This window comes from Nicotiana sylvestris, chromosome 8, assembly GCF_000393655.2.
Source record: "Nicotiana sylvestris chromosome 8, ASM39365v2, whole genome shotgun sequence".
Taxonomy (NCBI): domain Eukaryota; kingdom Viridiplantae; phylum Streptophyta; class Magnoliopsida; order Solanales; family Solanaceae; genus Nicotiana; species Nicotiana sylvestris.
In genome coordinates, this window is record NC_091064.1 from 219489779 (window position 1) to 219504410 (window position 14632).

The 14632-nt window shown below is 33.5% G+C and overlaps 2 protein-coding genes across 2 annotated transcripts; one reads left to right on the top strand and one right to left on the bottom strand.

Moving 5' to 3' along the window:
- Positions 1-439: 439 nt before the first annotated feature.
- Positions 440-4562, top strand: LOC104240414 (geraniol 8-hydroxylase-like). Its single transcript, XM_009795255.2, has 3 exons — positions 440-1018; positions 2004-2448; positions 3600-4562. The coding sequence occupies exons 1-3, from the start codon at positions 570-572 to the stop codon at positions 4200-4202; spliced, it is 1497 nt and encodes a 498-aa protein (XP_009793557.1). The 5' UTR covers positions 440-569; the 3' UTR covers positions 4203-4562.
- Positions 4563-14059: 9497 nt separating this feature from the next.
- On the bottom strand, positions 14060-14530 carry LOC138876385 (uncharacterized). The gene has a single exon (XM_070155297.1). It carries the CDS (start codon positions 14528-14530, stop codon positions 14060-14062), a length of 471 nt encoding a protein of 156 aa, XP_070011398.1.
- Between the last annotated feature and the right edge of the window lie 102 nt (positions 14531-14632).

Below are 14632 nucleotides of genomic sequence, written 5' to 3' on the forward strand. Positions count from 1 at the left end.
GGACCACAGATTTCAAAAGTCTTTCATTTTTTCTTAAACTCCGTACTCAGTCAAATATATTCACATAAATTGGAACGAAGGGAGTAGCTTGTTTGGCCGAGCTTTTTTCTTGGCCAAAAATGATTTTTTTTTTTTTTTGTTAAAATTGTTTTTTTCTTCAAAGTCAAGGTGTTTGGTCAAGTTTTTTGAAGGAAAAAAAATAGTTTTAAGTAGAAGTTTTTGAAAAGTTTCTCCCAAAAATACTTTTTGACAAAAAATACACTTAAAAATATATTTTAATAGGTTGGTCAATCAATAATTGTTGCTCAATCACTTAATTGATTTGACTTCACTTTATTTAAATATAGGGACCAGGCGAGCGGTGAAGGCTCATTTAGTAGATAGCGAGAGAGGTGCAAGCACCTTACTCCTATCAAAATGAGAAGGAGCAAGCGGAAACTTTGAATAACAACCAACCAGGTCACTTTTTTTTGTTTCTGCGGTCAAACATTGACACCTTCAACTTATTGGATAACACAGTATTTAACCACTAGCTAATTGTTTTGTGGCGAAGAAGACAGAAGTAAGCCATGAATTACTTAGCCATTGTGGGTGTATTACTACTTGCTTGGACTTTGTTTCAATGCATTTCTTGCCTTTTAGTAACCAACAGAAGTAACAAAAAACTTCCACCAGGTCCAATTCCCCTACCATTGATCGGAAATCTTCACAACATTCTTGGTGGTCAACCCCATCAGTCCCTGGCGAAGCTAGCTGACAAATTTGGCCCAATAATCAGCCTCAAATTAGGCCAAATAACGACGGTGGTAATATCTTCATCAGCCGTGGCAAAAGAAATTATTCAAAAGCAAGACTTGGCCTTTAGCAGTAGAACAATTCCAGATGCAATCCATGCCATTAATCAATATCAATTCTCTGTTATATGGCTGCCTGTTGATACACGGTGGAGAAGCCTCCGGAAAATTATGAATACTTATATCTTCTCCGGCAACAAGCTTGACGCAAATCAGCATCTCAGGTATATATCAAATCAAAAAACAATCTCATAGACTAGCCCCCAAGCTTCCAAAATTTCTTATTTTGAAAAGTGGTTTATTTGTGTATTTGGGTTTAGATTACATTTTTATATGTGGAGTTACCGTATTTTGATCCGTTTTGACCCAATGATTTAGTAGATCTAAGTAGCAGAAATGAGGTTGTTGAGGTGCATGTACGGGCACACTAGGATGGATAAGATTAGGACCGATGATATTCAGGAGAAGATGCACGTGGCTTCCATTGATGACAAGGCGTGGGAAGCGAGGCTCAGATGGTTCGGGCATGTTCAGAGGAGAAGCCCAAATGCTTTGGTAAGGAGGTCTGAGTGGCTGGTTGTGGAGGACACGAGAAGATATAGAGGGCGGCTTAAAAAGTATTGGGTAGAGGTGATTAGGCAGGATATGACGAGACTTCAGATTTCCGAGGACATAGCACTTGATAGGGAGATGTGGAGGTCGAGTATTAGGGTTGTAGGTTAGGAAGTAGTCGAGTCTTACCTTACTTCGTACCTTTGTGAGACTAGTCTGGTAGGATTTTTGTCTAAGATAGCTTCTGACAATTTTATGTCTTACTATTTCATTTTTAGTGCAGGACTACTAGCTATCTGTTTTGTTTTGCATTTTTCTTCTTGATTTTATGTTCCTATTTTTTCCTATGATTTCCGTGGTGATACTAATATTGTCTCTTTTTATCTTTTTGTTTTTTTTTTGAGTCGAGGGTCTTTCGAAAACAACCTCTTCACTCTTTTGGAGTTAGGGGTAAGGACTGCGTACACACTACCCTCCCCAGACCCTAGTAGTAGAATTTTACTGGGTTATTGTTGTTGTTGTTGTTGATTTAGTAGATCGTTTCGGGTTTAACTAAATCAAATTATTAGCAAAGTCATATCATAATCCAATATGCTTAAACCTGAATGACTTGGCAGGTTACTGAAAAAATGTTGATTTTGCAACTTGTAATCTCAGGTCTCAAAAGATCCAAGATTTAATAGCTTATTGCCATCGGTGTAGCCAAACAAGGGACGCAGTGAGTATAGGCCAAGTTGCTTTTGAGACCTCTATGAATATACTTTCAAGTATAATTTTTTCCAAGGATGTAGTGGATCATTATGCAAATTTAGGTAAAGAATTCAAGGATTTGGTGTGCAAAATATCGGAAGAATCTGGTAAACCCAACTTGGCTGATTATTATCCCGTGCTGAAAAGGATAGATCCGCAAGGAATAAGGCGACGCTTAAGCAAGCATTTGAATATATTGTTGGAGCAGATTGAGGGATTGATTGATGAACGGTTGGAGCAAAGGAGGAAATCGTCAACTAGTAATAGCACAGATGTTCTTGATGTTTTGTTAAATATTAGCCAAGAAGATCCACAGGCTATTGACAGAAATCACATAGAACGGTTATGTTTGGTACGTTTTCAACTTCTTCATTAAGTTCCTTATTCCCCATATATGCTTTCATTAGGTTCCTTTTTTTTTCTTCCTTCTTTATACAAGTCAACTAATCAAGTATATTTTTAAAGATAGGGATTCTTTTTCATTTCTCCTGTCAAAGCCGACGTATTAACTTGACTTCATGAGCTAAAACGAAATGGACGTATGGATCGATTACGTATCAATCAGACCAACAAGAAGAGAAAGAAAGCTAACCTAGAGAGCTTAGCAGAGTTGAGCTTTAGGGGGGATTTTTTTCGTGAAAAAGTCAAGTATTCTATGCACACTTGATTTACTGGAATATTTGCTTGAAAAAATTTCTTCAGCTTCAAGCTTGGAATTTAAGTAGAATTAGTGTTATTTGACAATTAGCTGGAAGTCGGGTAATATTTGTGATTGACTTTTATTAGCCTATATTACTGACATAATTTACGTAAAAATAGCACGGGCTAGTCAGTTTTCGGATTGATCATTCAAAAATAGTCAGCGTTTGCAACGTCATTGAAAAATAGCCACTATTTTGTTGCAACAGAGACCGGTCCAGTATAATATACTGGAGATCGATACACTTGTGTATGAACTTCCAACATATTATGCTGGAACTCCAACACGCGGAAAGTTCCAACATAATATACTGATGATTGGAACACCTATGTATGAACTTCCAGCATATTATACTGGATCGGTATATTATACTGGAACTCCAGTATATTATGCTGGAGTATTTTCCGGATTTTGAACGGTGTTTTCGTTCAGATTTATCTTTACATGAAAAGTGACTAAATTTCGATTACTTTTGAAACTGTGGCTATTTTTGAATGATCACTTGTAAATCTGGTTATTTTTTAATTTCTCCCCCTTCCTCTTTGGACAAATTGCAGCAATTTATTCGTCATAGAAAGTTTATATGGATAATAGGGGACGAACTAATAGTCATATGCCAAATTATTCTATTTATGTTGAAAAAATGATACACATTATTTACTGCCTCAGAATTATGGGAGTATCTATTATATATTTACTACCTTATAAAAGCTAAATTATAAAGAAAAGAATCAATAGCACAATCAATTTAGACTAGTATATCACCATGATTTATTAATTTGTGCATCCCTTATATATTGCAGGACCTTTTCATTGCTGGAACTGATACAACTTCCAATACATTAGAATGGGCAATGGTAGAGATCATGAGAAAACCATACATAATGGACAAAGCTAAAGCCGAGCTTGCTGAAGTTATTGGCAAAGGCAAGGTAATAGAAGAAGCCGATGTTATTCATCTCCCTTATTTGCAGTGCATAGTTAAAGAAACCTTGCGAATACATCCAACAGTTCCCCTTTTGATTCGCAAGGTAGATCAAAACGTTGAGGCATGTGGCTATTTTATTCCAAAAGACTCTCAAGTCATAGTGCACCTATGGTCAATTGGTCGCGACCCAACTATATGGGAAGAGCCTTTAGTATTTAAGCCTGAGAGGTTTTGGGGTTCGAAAATAGACGTTCGTGGCCAGGATTTTGAACTCATTCCTTTTGGTGTTGGTCGGAGAATTTGCCCGGGGTTACCTTTGGCAGCCAGGACATTGTCTGTAATGTTGGGTTCATTGTTGAATTCATTTGATTGGAAAGCTGAAGGGGATATTGCACCAGAACATTTGGATGTGGAAGAAAAGTTTGGCCTTACACTGGCAAGATCAATTCCTTTACGAGTTATCCCTATTCCACTATAGTTGGCCATTTAATAACAACAACAACAACATACTTAATATAGTCCCACAAAGTAAGGTTTTGGGAGGTCAATATGTGTGCAGAACTTACCCCCTATCTTGAAAGGTAGAAAGGCTATTTTCGAAAGACCTCGACTCGAGAAATTAGCCATTTAATAACATTATTATATATTGACAAGCCAACAACCACAACTATAAAATCGGAAGTCTTGATGTTATGTCTTAGTCATGAATAATGAAGTTGCAAATGTTACTATATTAGTTTTAGATTTGTGTGTGCAAACTTCCTTAGCACATACCTTATTTTTTGTACTTGTATACTCTTGTATAAGTATAATGAAAGAGGTTCGTATTATCATGGTATCATACGGAACATGGGGCAAGGACCTTTGGAATGTTAAAAAGAAATATAGAAACGGGAAGGCAAAATACATAAATAGACTCTTTAAGTTGTCACTAACAATCAAATGAAAACCTTAATTGAGTCCTTTTTTATTTTGACACTTCAAGTGACTATTAAATAGATTAAGTAAACATCTGACCCAGTCAACTCACCTCGCGTGTAATACACTTTCGGAGACGCCCGTTGTCTACCCATCCCAAATAGTTATAAACGGTAATTGTATGTGTAATTCCGAATATATCCTTAATGAAGTCTCTAATTTAAGCCCAAAATCCAAACCCTAATTTTCACTTCCTCATTTATTTCTTCCTTTTCTTTCTGTTAGTTGCATCTTTTCCACTCCATTGTTGGTGATCTTTTCTTTCAATTGGAAATAATTTGTCAGCTTTAGGTCACTAAGCAAAGAACCGTTCCAAAACAAGAGCACAATCATCAGGTCCATCTAGGGGTGGGCATAATGTGGGCAAATCCGAATTTTTTGAATTTTAAGTTTGCATTTTGGATTTAATTTTTAAAATATTTGGATATTGGATTTGATATTTTGAATTTTTGGATATCTAAAAATTCGAAATTTTTGCACTTTGTATTTAGTCCATTATCCATATGAGAATAGTAATAAGTTCAATATTTTACTCATTAGATATTATCTCGTATATTCAATATTAATTACTAAGTTATTATCAAAATACTTTTTATTTAGATATGATTTTACTATCGCCCCTATTAATGTCAATGTTGTAGTTTTTTAATAATAATTTCATTACTTGAATACTTTATTTGGATGATTGCGGCAAAAATGAGAAATTTTTTAAGCAATTTAACATGAGTACTTCATTTGGATATTCATTTTGTAAAAAGTAGAAACATCTCAACTTATACGCTCAAAACCGAAAATTCATAATATCCAAACTGATTAATTCGAAACCAAACTTAAAAAATCCGATCAAATCCAAATTTATCTAGATTTGATTTGGATTGTCATTTATTCAATCCGATAACCGAAAATCCAAACCGAAATTTTCTTATCCAATCCGAATTGCCCGAACGCCCACTCCTACGGATCACTATGACCTACTTTCATCTCTGTTTGACCAGTCGGTATTACAGTCGGGCAAACTTATACCATTACGCTCACAAGCAGAATCTTAGCTCGAGCCTACCTACACTCCGTTTAGACATCTCAAGTATACTAATTCTTTATACAATTTCCTATTTTATCTGCGAAAAACACCGCCTGATTATGTACGGTTATTCCCTTAAACAACTTCTAATTCCTAATTTTCCATGTATAATATACCACAACACCCCAACTTCTATTCTCTTGACGGTTATAGGGTAAATACTTACTCACATCAGGTGTTTACAACAAACTATATTAACTCACTATGGTTAATTAATTTAATTAGATGAGAATACACGTAATTTACCATGGTTAAATGATTGAAGTTCATATGCAAGACACATGTCATATATCTATTGGTTTAGTGTAAACACCCAGAGCGAGTAAGTTTTTACCCGGTTATAGTGTGTAGATTTCCATATACTTTTGTACAATATGGACTAGAATAATTAAGAAACAAAGCCCACTGAAGTTGGATTCAGGCCACCAAGTGACTTCTCTGCATATATTAGGTTTAGCTGCCTGTAATGGTAAATAAATGGCTCTATATTCTTCTTCTTGTTTTATTTATTTCCAAAATCATTACGGTTCAATTGGTTTTTTGGCTTTTTACAAAGTTGTTTTTAGTTTTATGACTCTACCTCTTCTTTTTTTTTTACACATGAGAGATTTACTTTTACGCGTAAGAGATTTGTCTTTTACACATAAAAGATCTAAAAAGATCATTTTCTTAAATTCAAAATTATAAAAGGCCATAATATACAAATAGCACAAATTTAAATGGTTACCCTTGTGGGCTACTCTTACTATTACCAAGTCAATTATGTTAAATGTTATTATGTCTACTCTTCAGAAGAATTTTGTCGACTATTTATTTTCTAAGCGCGCAATACATCTAGAGAGAAATTATCTATTTAAAGGGTACTACTATAAGTCTATAACTACTACCTTTTGTACCAAAAATACAAATGTTATTAAAATATATAAGAAGAAAACAATGAGTGCATTTGTGGTGTATATTACATCTCGCTTGAGGGTAACAAGTATATAAAAGTTTAGGGATGTACAAAGAAAACCGACAAATCATATCAACCCGATAATCCGAGTCAAATCGGGGAAAAAAATCCAACTATGATTTGGTGTTAGAAAAAAAACCCGACCATAATTGGTTTGGTTTGGTTTGGTTTTAACTAAAGAAAGTCAAACCGAAATCAAACCAACCCGACATTACATATATAGAAATTTTAGATATATTTAATATACAAATATACTTATTGTGATGTAATTTATAAATATTTCTTAAACTTTTTTATAATTTTATCTCTTAAGACATTATTATTTTAAGGTTGGACTTAGAACTTTTGAATATTCCAATAAGTTTTATAGCGATTAATATTAGTAACTTAAATAATGCTAGCAAAAGCCCAAACCAAAATTAAAACAATGTATTGAATATCTATTTTTGTTTTGCAATGATTTAGATAAAAATGCATAACTTATTTTTATTTTTTCTTTAGCGTTTAGTCATGTAATTAATACTTCCTTATTAGTCTACTATTTTAGCATGACTTAGTACTTTTAGATTATGTTTATTTTTATTATGACTTTTTAATTAACAATATTTACATTACATAATTTTATTGTCTTTATATTGTTGAATATTTTAGGATAATGCATGACACATATTTTGTATTATTTTCTTGAAAATACCTTATATAGTTGTATCTGACTAGAATTAAAGAAATATTTTAATCACAAATTTTATGTTTTTGTGCTACGAAGATTTTACTGGGAAAAATCCGAAAAAACCCAAATAACCCGAAAACCTGAGAAAAATCAAAATTGAAAAACCGAGTTTTATTGGTTTGATTTGATCTTTAGATTTAATAACCTGACACAATTAGTTTGATTTGGTAATTGCAAAACCCGAACGAACCCGACCTACTTACACCCCTATATAAAACTATATTTGAAGTGTATATAACAATTTTTAATAATTTCACTCTTTAGTTTCGTATTTTTGTAGAATTTAAAAAATAAACAGCATATTTGTTAGACAGGTTTTCTTTGAGCCCTGAATTTTGTATTTTTATTATGAATAGCTGAAATATAGAACCTTATGTCTAAAAATAGACCTGAAATTATTACTCCTTTCAGTTCACAATAAGTGACCAATTTGCTTTTAGCACGTCCATTAAGAAAATATTAAATTCTATACAAAAATACCTAGTATGACTAAACTACCCCTAATTAAACATTTAATGTGAGGAGTAAGAAACTTTTTTAGGGATATATACATAGGGGTTATTTTGTAAAAACAAATTGAATTCTTTCTTGATTACATAACTGGACACTTATTTTGAACCAAAATGAAAAAGCAAATTGGACACTTATTGTGAATTGGAGGGAATAGTATTATTTTTTCTCTTAAAATGGCATGTCATAACTCATAGCCAATGAGATTCTTATGAGAATGTGAGGCTCTAAATTTCGAAATATTAGTGGTGGGACAATGAAGTACCTACCACCAAAGAATGTGGTGCAGTGGATGAGATTGATCTTTCCTTAATCAGAGGTTTTGGATATTTTTCTTAATTAGAGGTTTTGGGTTCGAACCCTGAGTATGAAAAAATTCTTGGTAGAGAGCGTTTTTTCCAAATGGAACCTTATGTGGTGCGAATCCGAATATAGTTAAACTTCAATACGGATACCGAACACCGGGTGGAAAAGGAACAATGAAGTACCTTAAGCAATCTCTCTTTCTCTTTCTTAATTACGAAGCTTTGATTCTCCCACTTTTATCATCTTCCTATGGTCGGTTTGGACGGAAATAAATGGTAGTACTACATTTCCAATTTATTTATTGAACCTACAATATGCTAAAGTAAAGAAAGAAAAGAAAATTCCAGATATGCAAATCTGAATAGATAATTGTGAGTTCGAAATTGTCCTTAAAAAAAATACTACTATATATTATCATGTTGGAAGTAAATTCAACCGCTTAATATCACAAATTTTCAAATATTTTAAAGTACGCCTAAGAAAATTATTACGATTTGTATTACTTCCTATGAAATTAATATTTATCAATTAAGGAATTGATGGGTAATCTCACCATAAATATTTATTGAACCGTAAATGTATATCTCTTTTTAGTTTCTCCCCTCGAATCAAACAAGGAAAAGGATTTATTTTTTTTTATTTTTTTAAAATGGGCGTATTTCTCTCTCTTTTTCAGGTTTCCGAGAAGCATTAAGTATTTGCGCATATGTAGATGTAACTAAAATATAGAGCATGTTTGTCCAAGCTTCTCCGAGGTCAAAAATATTTTTTTTTTCAAAAAAGTACTTTTTAAAAAATTTAAACTGTTTGGCTAATACAGAGAAGTACTTTTGATCAGCAGCAGAAGTAATTTTTCTACTTTTGGGAAGAAACAAAAAATTTTAGCTTCTTCCAAGAAGCAGAAGCAAAAATGTAGAAAATTAATTTATTCAAGACATAACTATCCTCACCGTACCCTTACTAATTTAAGTTTTTTTTCTTTTCATTTTTGTTTTTAGCTTTTACCATTCTTTTAAAATTATTATACATGAATCATATTGTAACTTTCCAAATTCTTTATTGACTTTTCTTATTTTTGATTTTTTCTTGGTGTAATGTCTTGTAACTTTACAAATTATCTTCTTCTTTTTTCATACTAAAGCAAATTATTTGCACCCTTCTTTTGATATCAATTCTTTTTCTACAAATAACTATTTATAATTTCTTCTATTATATATTATTAGTTCCTGAATCTTCAAAACAGTCATCAAATCTAATTTCTGAAAATTATGTATAAACCGGTAATAAATTTGCAATTGCATCGCATAATCCATCTAAATATTAGGGATAATGCATAAAATCCTCCCCGGCCTATGACCATATTACCAACTACACACCTTTTCTTTTCGGGGTCCTATTACCCCCTGAACTATTTTAAAGTATAATAAACACCACCTTAAGTGCTGACATGGCATAGAGAGTGTGCACACTCTCTTAAAGGCAAGTGAAAGTTACAAAAATAATTTTAAAATTGATTAACAAGTACAAGTGTCATCTTTTGATGGGACATTACAGAATTAATTACATCAAATTAATTAGTTTCCTTCGCTTCTAAACCTTTTCTCGCACGAACAAGGGGGACATCGTTTCAACGGTGAAATGTCGGAGCAAAAATCTAATACAACGCAAAATTAAACCAGAAATCAAAAGCAGATATGTTTAATAATAGAAACAGAGCTACAACTAGAGGGAGCAACGAGCATGATTCAGTAAGAACCTACGAACAGTCAAAACGATTTCGTTCACTGGAGTTTCGTTGGAGCAAGGGTCTTCGTCGGAGTTTCGTTCTCCGGCCAGATCTGACAATATCAAACAAGTATTATATAAAACTCATTAAATGAGGTTTTTGCCTTTTGGCAGGATATGGTAATGAAGGCCTGCAAATAGAAAATAAGGAAGAAGAAGAAGAAGAAGAAAACGGTGAAAAAAAGTTTTTAAGTAAGAAATACACATTTTAGGCGCGTGTATTTCACCACCTTGCACGCATCTGGTTGTTGCTTTTTAAGGGGTAAATAATATTACTTAAAAAAAGTTCAGGGGGGTAATAGGACCCCCGAAAAGAAAAGGTGTGTAGTTGGTAATATGGTCATAGGTCGGGGAGGATTTTATGCATTATCCCTAAATATTATCAAAAGAAGAAGAAAAAACATCCATTAAGCCAAGCGGTGGCCTCACAATAGGTCACTTGGCAATTTAGGACAAAGTTAGTAAGGTTATGCAATCATTAGTTTCTTTTTGAATTTAAATTTTAAAAAAAAAATTATACATTGTGTGTTATTAATAATTAGCTACACTTTTTGGATTTAAATTTAAACATACTTAACTATTTTTTACGAATCTTTATATATATTTAAAATTATTATTAATTTACGCTCAATGCCATCTTTCAAGTTTGATACTCAGAATCATCTAGTTACAACAACAATGGCTATACATAATTTCATCAGACAACATTGGAATTCAACTCTTATGCTAATGAAGATATTATGTCACATCCCAATTTAGGATTGTGACCGGTGTTTAGGAGCAAGTGCTCCCAAGTAAGCCTCATCAGTAATTTTACAGAAAATCGGACAGAGTTTCCCCAATTTTTGGACCATCCCAAAAAATTTTCTGTCTCAAATCAACAACCAAACATCCTATTATCATACCAAACAATTGACAACTTGTCAATTAACCAATACAAGTCTCCACCATAACTAAACCACCAACTAACCACTAGAAATACTAATTTATCTCTAACCAACATAAGACTATAATAACAAAAGAATACTCATGACACTAAAATAATAACTATGGAGCGACTCTAAGAGTTCAAAGAAAAGATTATAACAATAAATAAAATCTCCGCCCACGCGAACAAGTGCGAGGTTCACCAAGAACTATCAACCTATGCGCTCTAATTAACGAAATTCTCGTCCGCGTCAATTGCTATCTATGTAAAAAAAATTAGCGGGGAATGAGTCGCTAGCTCAGTGAGTAATAACACTTAACCACAACTGTTTTTATTTGGAGACAAGTCAGAAAACATGCTAGTATATTAAACAGAAATTATCATAAAAATGCCCATTTCAAAAACAATAAAAAAAATTCAGTCTCATGATGTTTTTCTTGTAGTATAATACGATTGATAATTCCATAATAAGCTCGGTAACCACTGTATAATATCAATATTCATATTTTGGGAGGTTTCAATGAACGGATCATGTAATCGGTATAACTGTGGAGTTCTTCTCAAGAAGTCAAATATAACGGTAGTCCCTACTCGAGGGAAATCAGTAACGGTATGCTAGTTCTACCTTCCCACTAGCGAAGGCTATAATGGTACTCCGTAATTACAAAGTGCACCAGGTCTAACGAACCCGTCGTTAGCTGCGAGATTCTTCAATGTCTACTCCTATTTATACTTGTCTTTGTAATCCGTATATACTCGTAGAAAATCTTTTAAATCAATATAGGGCATTTCAGTTCTTATCAAATCATATAATTTCATTTCGATAACAGTAAATTCAAGTAACAGTAAAACTGATCTAGTGACAACGAAAATATTTAAAACCACGGTAACCATCTCAAATAACTATTTCGCTATCATATTGAGTAAAAGACTTGTCCCACATGCAACTCAAAAAAATCGGTAACGTATTCATCTTAAAAATCATGTATAAATCATGCAAGTTATGAAAACACAAATTGCGGTAAGATTACTACTCATAGTACTCGTGTTGAAATACCAAATGCTTCACCTCGAGCAATTCGTACAAATTCCTCAAATCAATCTATAATTATATAATATTGATCTCATGTTAATTGCCTCATTTAGGCTAAATCCATCATTAATTTAGAATACACAATCATCAGGGTTCATGTTTGAGTCTTAGTTTGCGGATTTATATTTAATCATAGAACTAGTCCATAATTCTATCAATTTCAAACTATTTAGTATAATTTATTCCTCTAAAATTAGACCTATCAATGCTTAAACCAAACCTTTATAGCCTTATTATCTTTATAGTAATTGTATATTTCTTTTATATAAGAGAAAGTTGATATTGAATTCTTTTGTATTACATGAAATTGCATAGATACAGTGAAATAATTCAACAGATGAGGAGAAGAAGGTTAACCTCTTGAGTCGAAGGAAAGCTTTAATACTTTCAATTTGAACTCTCAATTCTTCTAAAGGCCTTTGTCCAAAGCTTTCTTCTTCTTCTTCTTCTTCTTCTTCTTCTTCTTCTTCTTCTTCTTCTTCTTCTTCTTCTCTTCTCTCAACTCATTTCTTTTTCTTTTTGCCGTTTACTTCTGCTTTATTTCCTCCAAAAAGGGGTTTGAAGCTTTTTAACCCTTTTCACTTATTTCTAATGGGCTTTGGCCATTGTTTTAAATTCCTTATCTTTTTTTTGTTTTGTTTATTAGTTTAGTTCTTTTTTTTTTATAGATAGTTTATTATTATTATTATTATTTTGCTAATGACCAATACACTCTTATTAAAATATAGGGTATTATATCCTCTCCTCCTTATGAAATTCGGTCCCCGAATTTAACTTAAGTTCGTACGTGTAGACTGAAACAAATAGGGATACTTCGTTTGCATATCTTTTTCCATTTCCCAAGTAGCTTCTTCAACGGTATGATTTCTCCTTAAAACTTTAACGAACACAATTTCTTTTGACCGTAGCTTTCTTACTTGTCTATCAACAATTGTCATCGGCTCCTCCTTGTAAGACATCTTTTCATCAAGCGGTATAGCAGGTGCTTCAAGCACCTAAGATGAGTCTGATATACATTTTCTTAGCATTGAGGCATGAAAAACTGGATGAATAAAGGACAATTCAGGAGGAAGTGCCAAACGATAAGCCACCGTTTCCACTCGGTCTAATATCTCATACGGTCCTATAAACCTGGGGCTCAGCTTGCCTCTTTTCCCAAACTGCGTCACCCCTTTCATAGGAGAGACTCATAGGAACATTTTGTCCCAATTGTGGACACTAAATCTCTTTTTCTCTTATTCGTATAAGACTTTTGTCTGCTTTGAGCTGTAAGCAATCTCTGTCCGATCAACTGGACTTTGTCCACAACTTTTTGTACTAGGTCGGGTTCCAATAAGTTAGTCTCACCAACTTCAAACCATCCAATAAGAGAACGACATCTTCTACCATATAATGCTTCGTATGGTGCCATTTGAATACTGGAGTGGAAGCTATTGTTATAAGAAAATTCAGCTAAAGGTAGATAAGCATCCCAGCTACATGCAAAATCAAGAATGCAAGCTCTCAACATATCCTCCAAGATCTGTATAGTATGTTCAGACTACCCATCTGTCTGTGGATGAAATACAGTACTAAGATCTACTTGTGTACCCAATGCTTCTTGAAAAGATTTCCAAAAGCGTGAAGTGAACTGTGATCCTCTATTAGAGATGATGGATACTGGAACTCCGTGAAGTCGGACAATTTCGTTCATAAATATCTGTGCATACCTCACTCCACCATATGTAGTCTTCACTGGTCAAAAGTGTGCTGATTTTGTCAATCGATCTACAATCACCCATACAGAGTCATAACCTCTAAGGGTTCGTGGTAGCCCTATGACAAAATCCATAATAATTCTTTCCAATTTCCACTCTGAAATCTCAATTTGTTGTAACAATCATGCGGGTCGCTGATGCTCAGCCTTGACCTGCTGACAAGTCAAACAACTAGAAACAAAGTTAGCAATATCTTTCTTCATACCTTCCCATCAATAAAATTGCTTCAGGTCATGGTACATGTTTGTGGATCCAGAATGTATGGTGTATTTAGAGTTGTGGGCTTCTTCAAGAATAGAATGTCTCAACCCATCTACGTCTGCTACACATAGCTTGTCCCCCATTCGAAGCACACCATCACTTTCAACAATCATATCCTTGCTTTTACCAGCTAAGGCCTCATCTCTGTATTTGCATAATCGCTCATCCTCATATTGTGTTGCCTTAACGCGCTCAACTAATGAAGACTTAGCTTGAGCAAAAGCCAACAATGCCTCTGAATTTCCGATACTAAATTTGATGCTTGTATCTTCTAGTCTCTGAATATCCTTGGACAAAAGTCTCTTTGTCGGAGCTATATGTGCCAAACTCCCCATAGATTTTCTGCTCAATGCATCAGCCACCACATTGGCTTTTCCATGATGATATAAAATAGAACAATCATAGTCTTTGAGTAGTTCCATCCAACCACGTTGCCGAGGATTTAGATCTCTTTGTTGAAAGATATACTTCAGACTTTTATGGTCAGTATAAATCTCACAAGTTTCGCCGTATAGATAATGTCT

What these genes read in the sequence shown, in the direction of transcription:
- LOC104240414 (XM_009795255.2), top strand. Translation starts at nt 570, where the DNA reads ATGAATTACTTAGCCATTGTGGGTGTATTACTACTTGCTTGGACTTTG. An exon ending in GACGCAAATCAGCATCTCAG is followed by an intron (nt 1,019 to 2,003) that starts GTATATATCAAA and finishes TTGTAATCTCAG; the next exon opens with GTCTCAAAAGATCCAAGATT. An exon ending in ACATAGAACGGTTATGTTTG is followed by an intron (nt 2,449 to 3,599) that starts GTACGTTTTCAA and finishes TATATATTGCAG; the next exon opens with GACCTTTTCATTGCTGGAAC.
- LOC138876385 (XM_070155297.1), bottom strand. Translation starts at nt 14,530, where the DNA reads ATGGAACTACTCAAAGACTATGATTGTTCTATTTTATATCATCATGGA.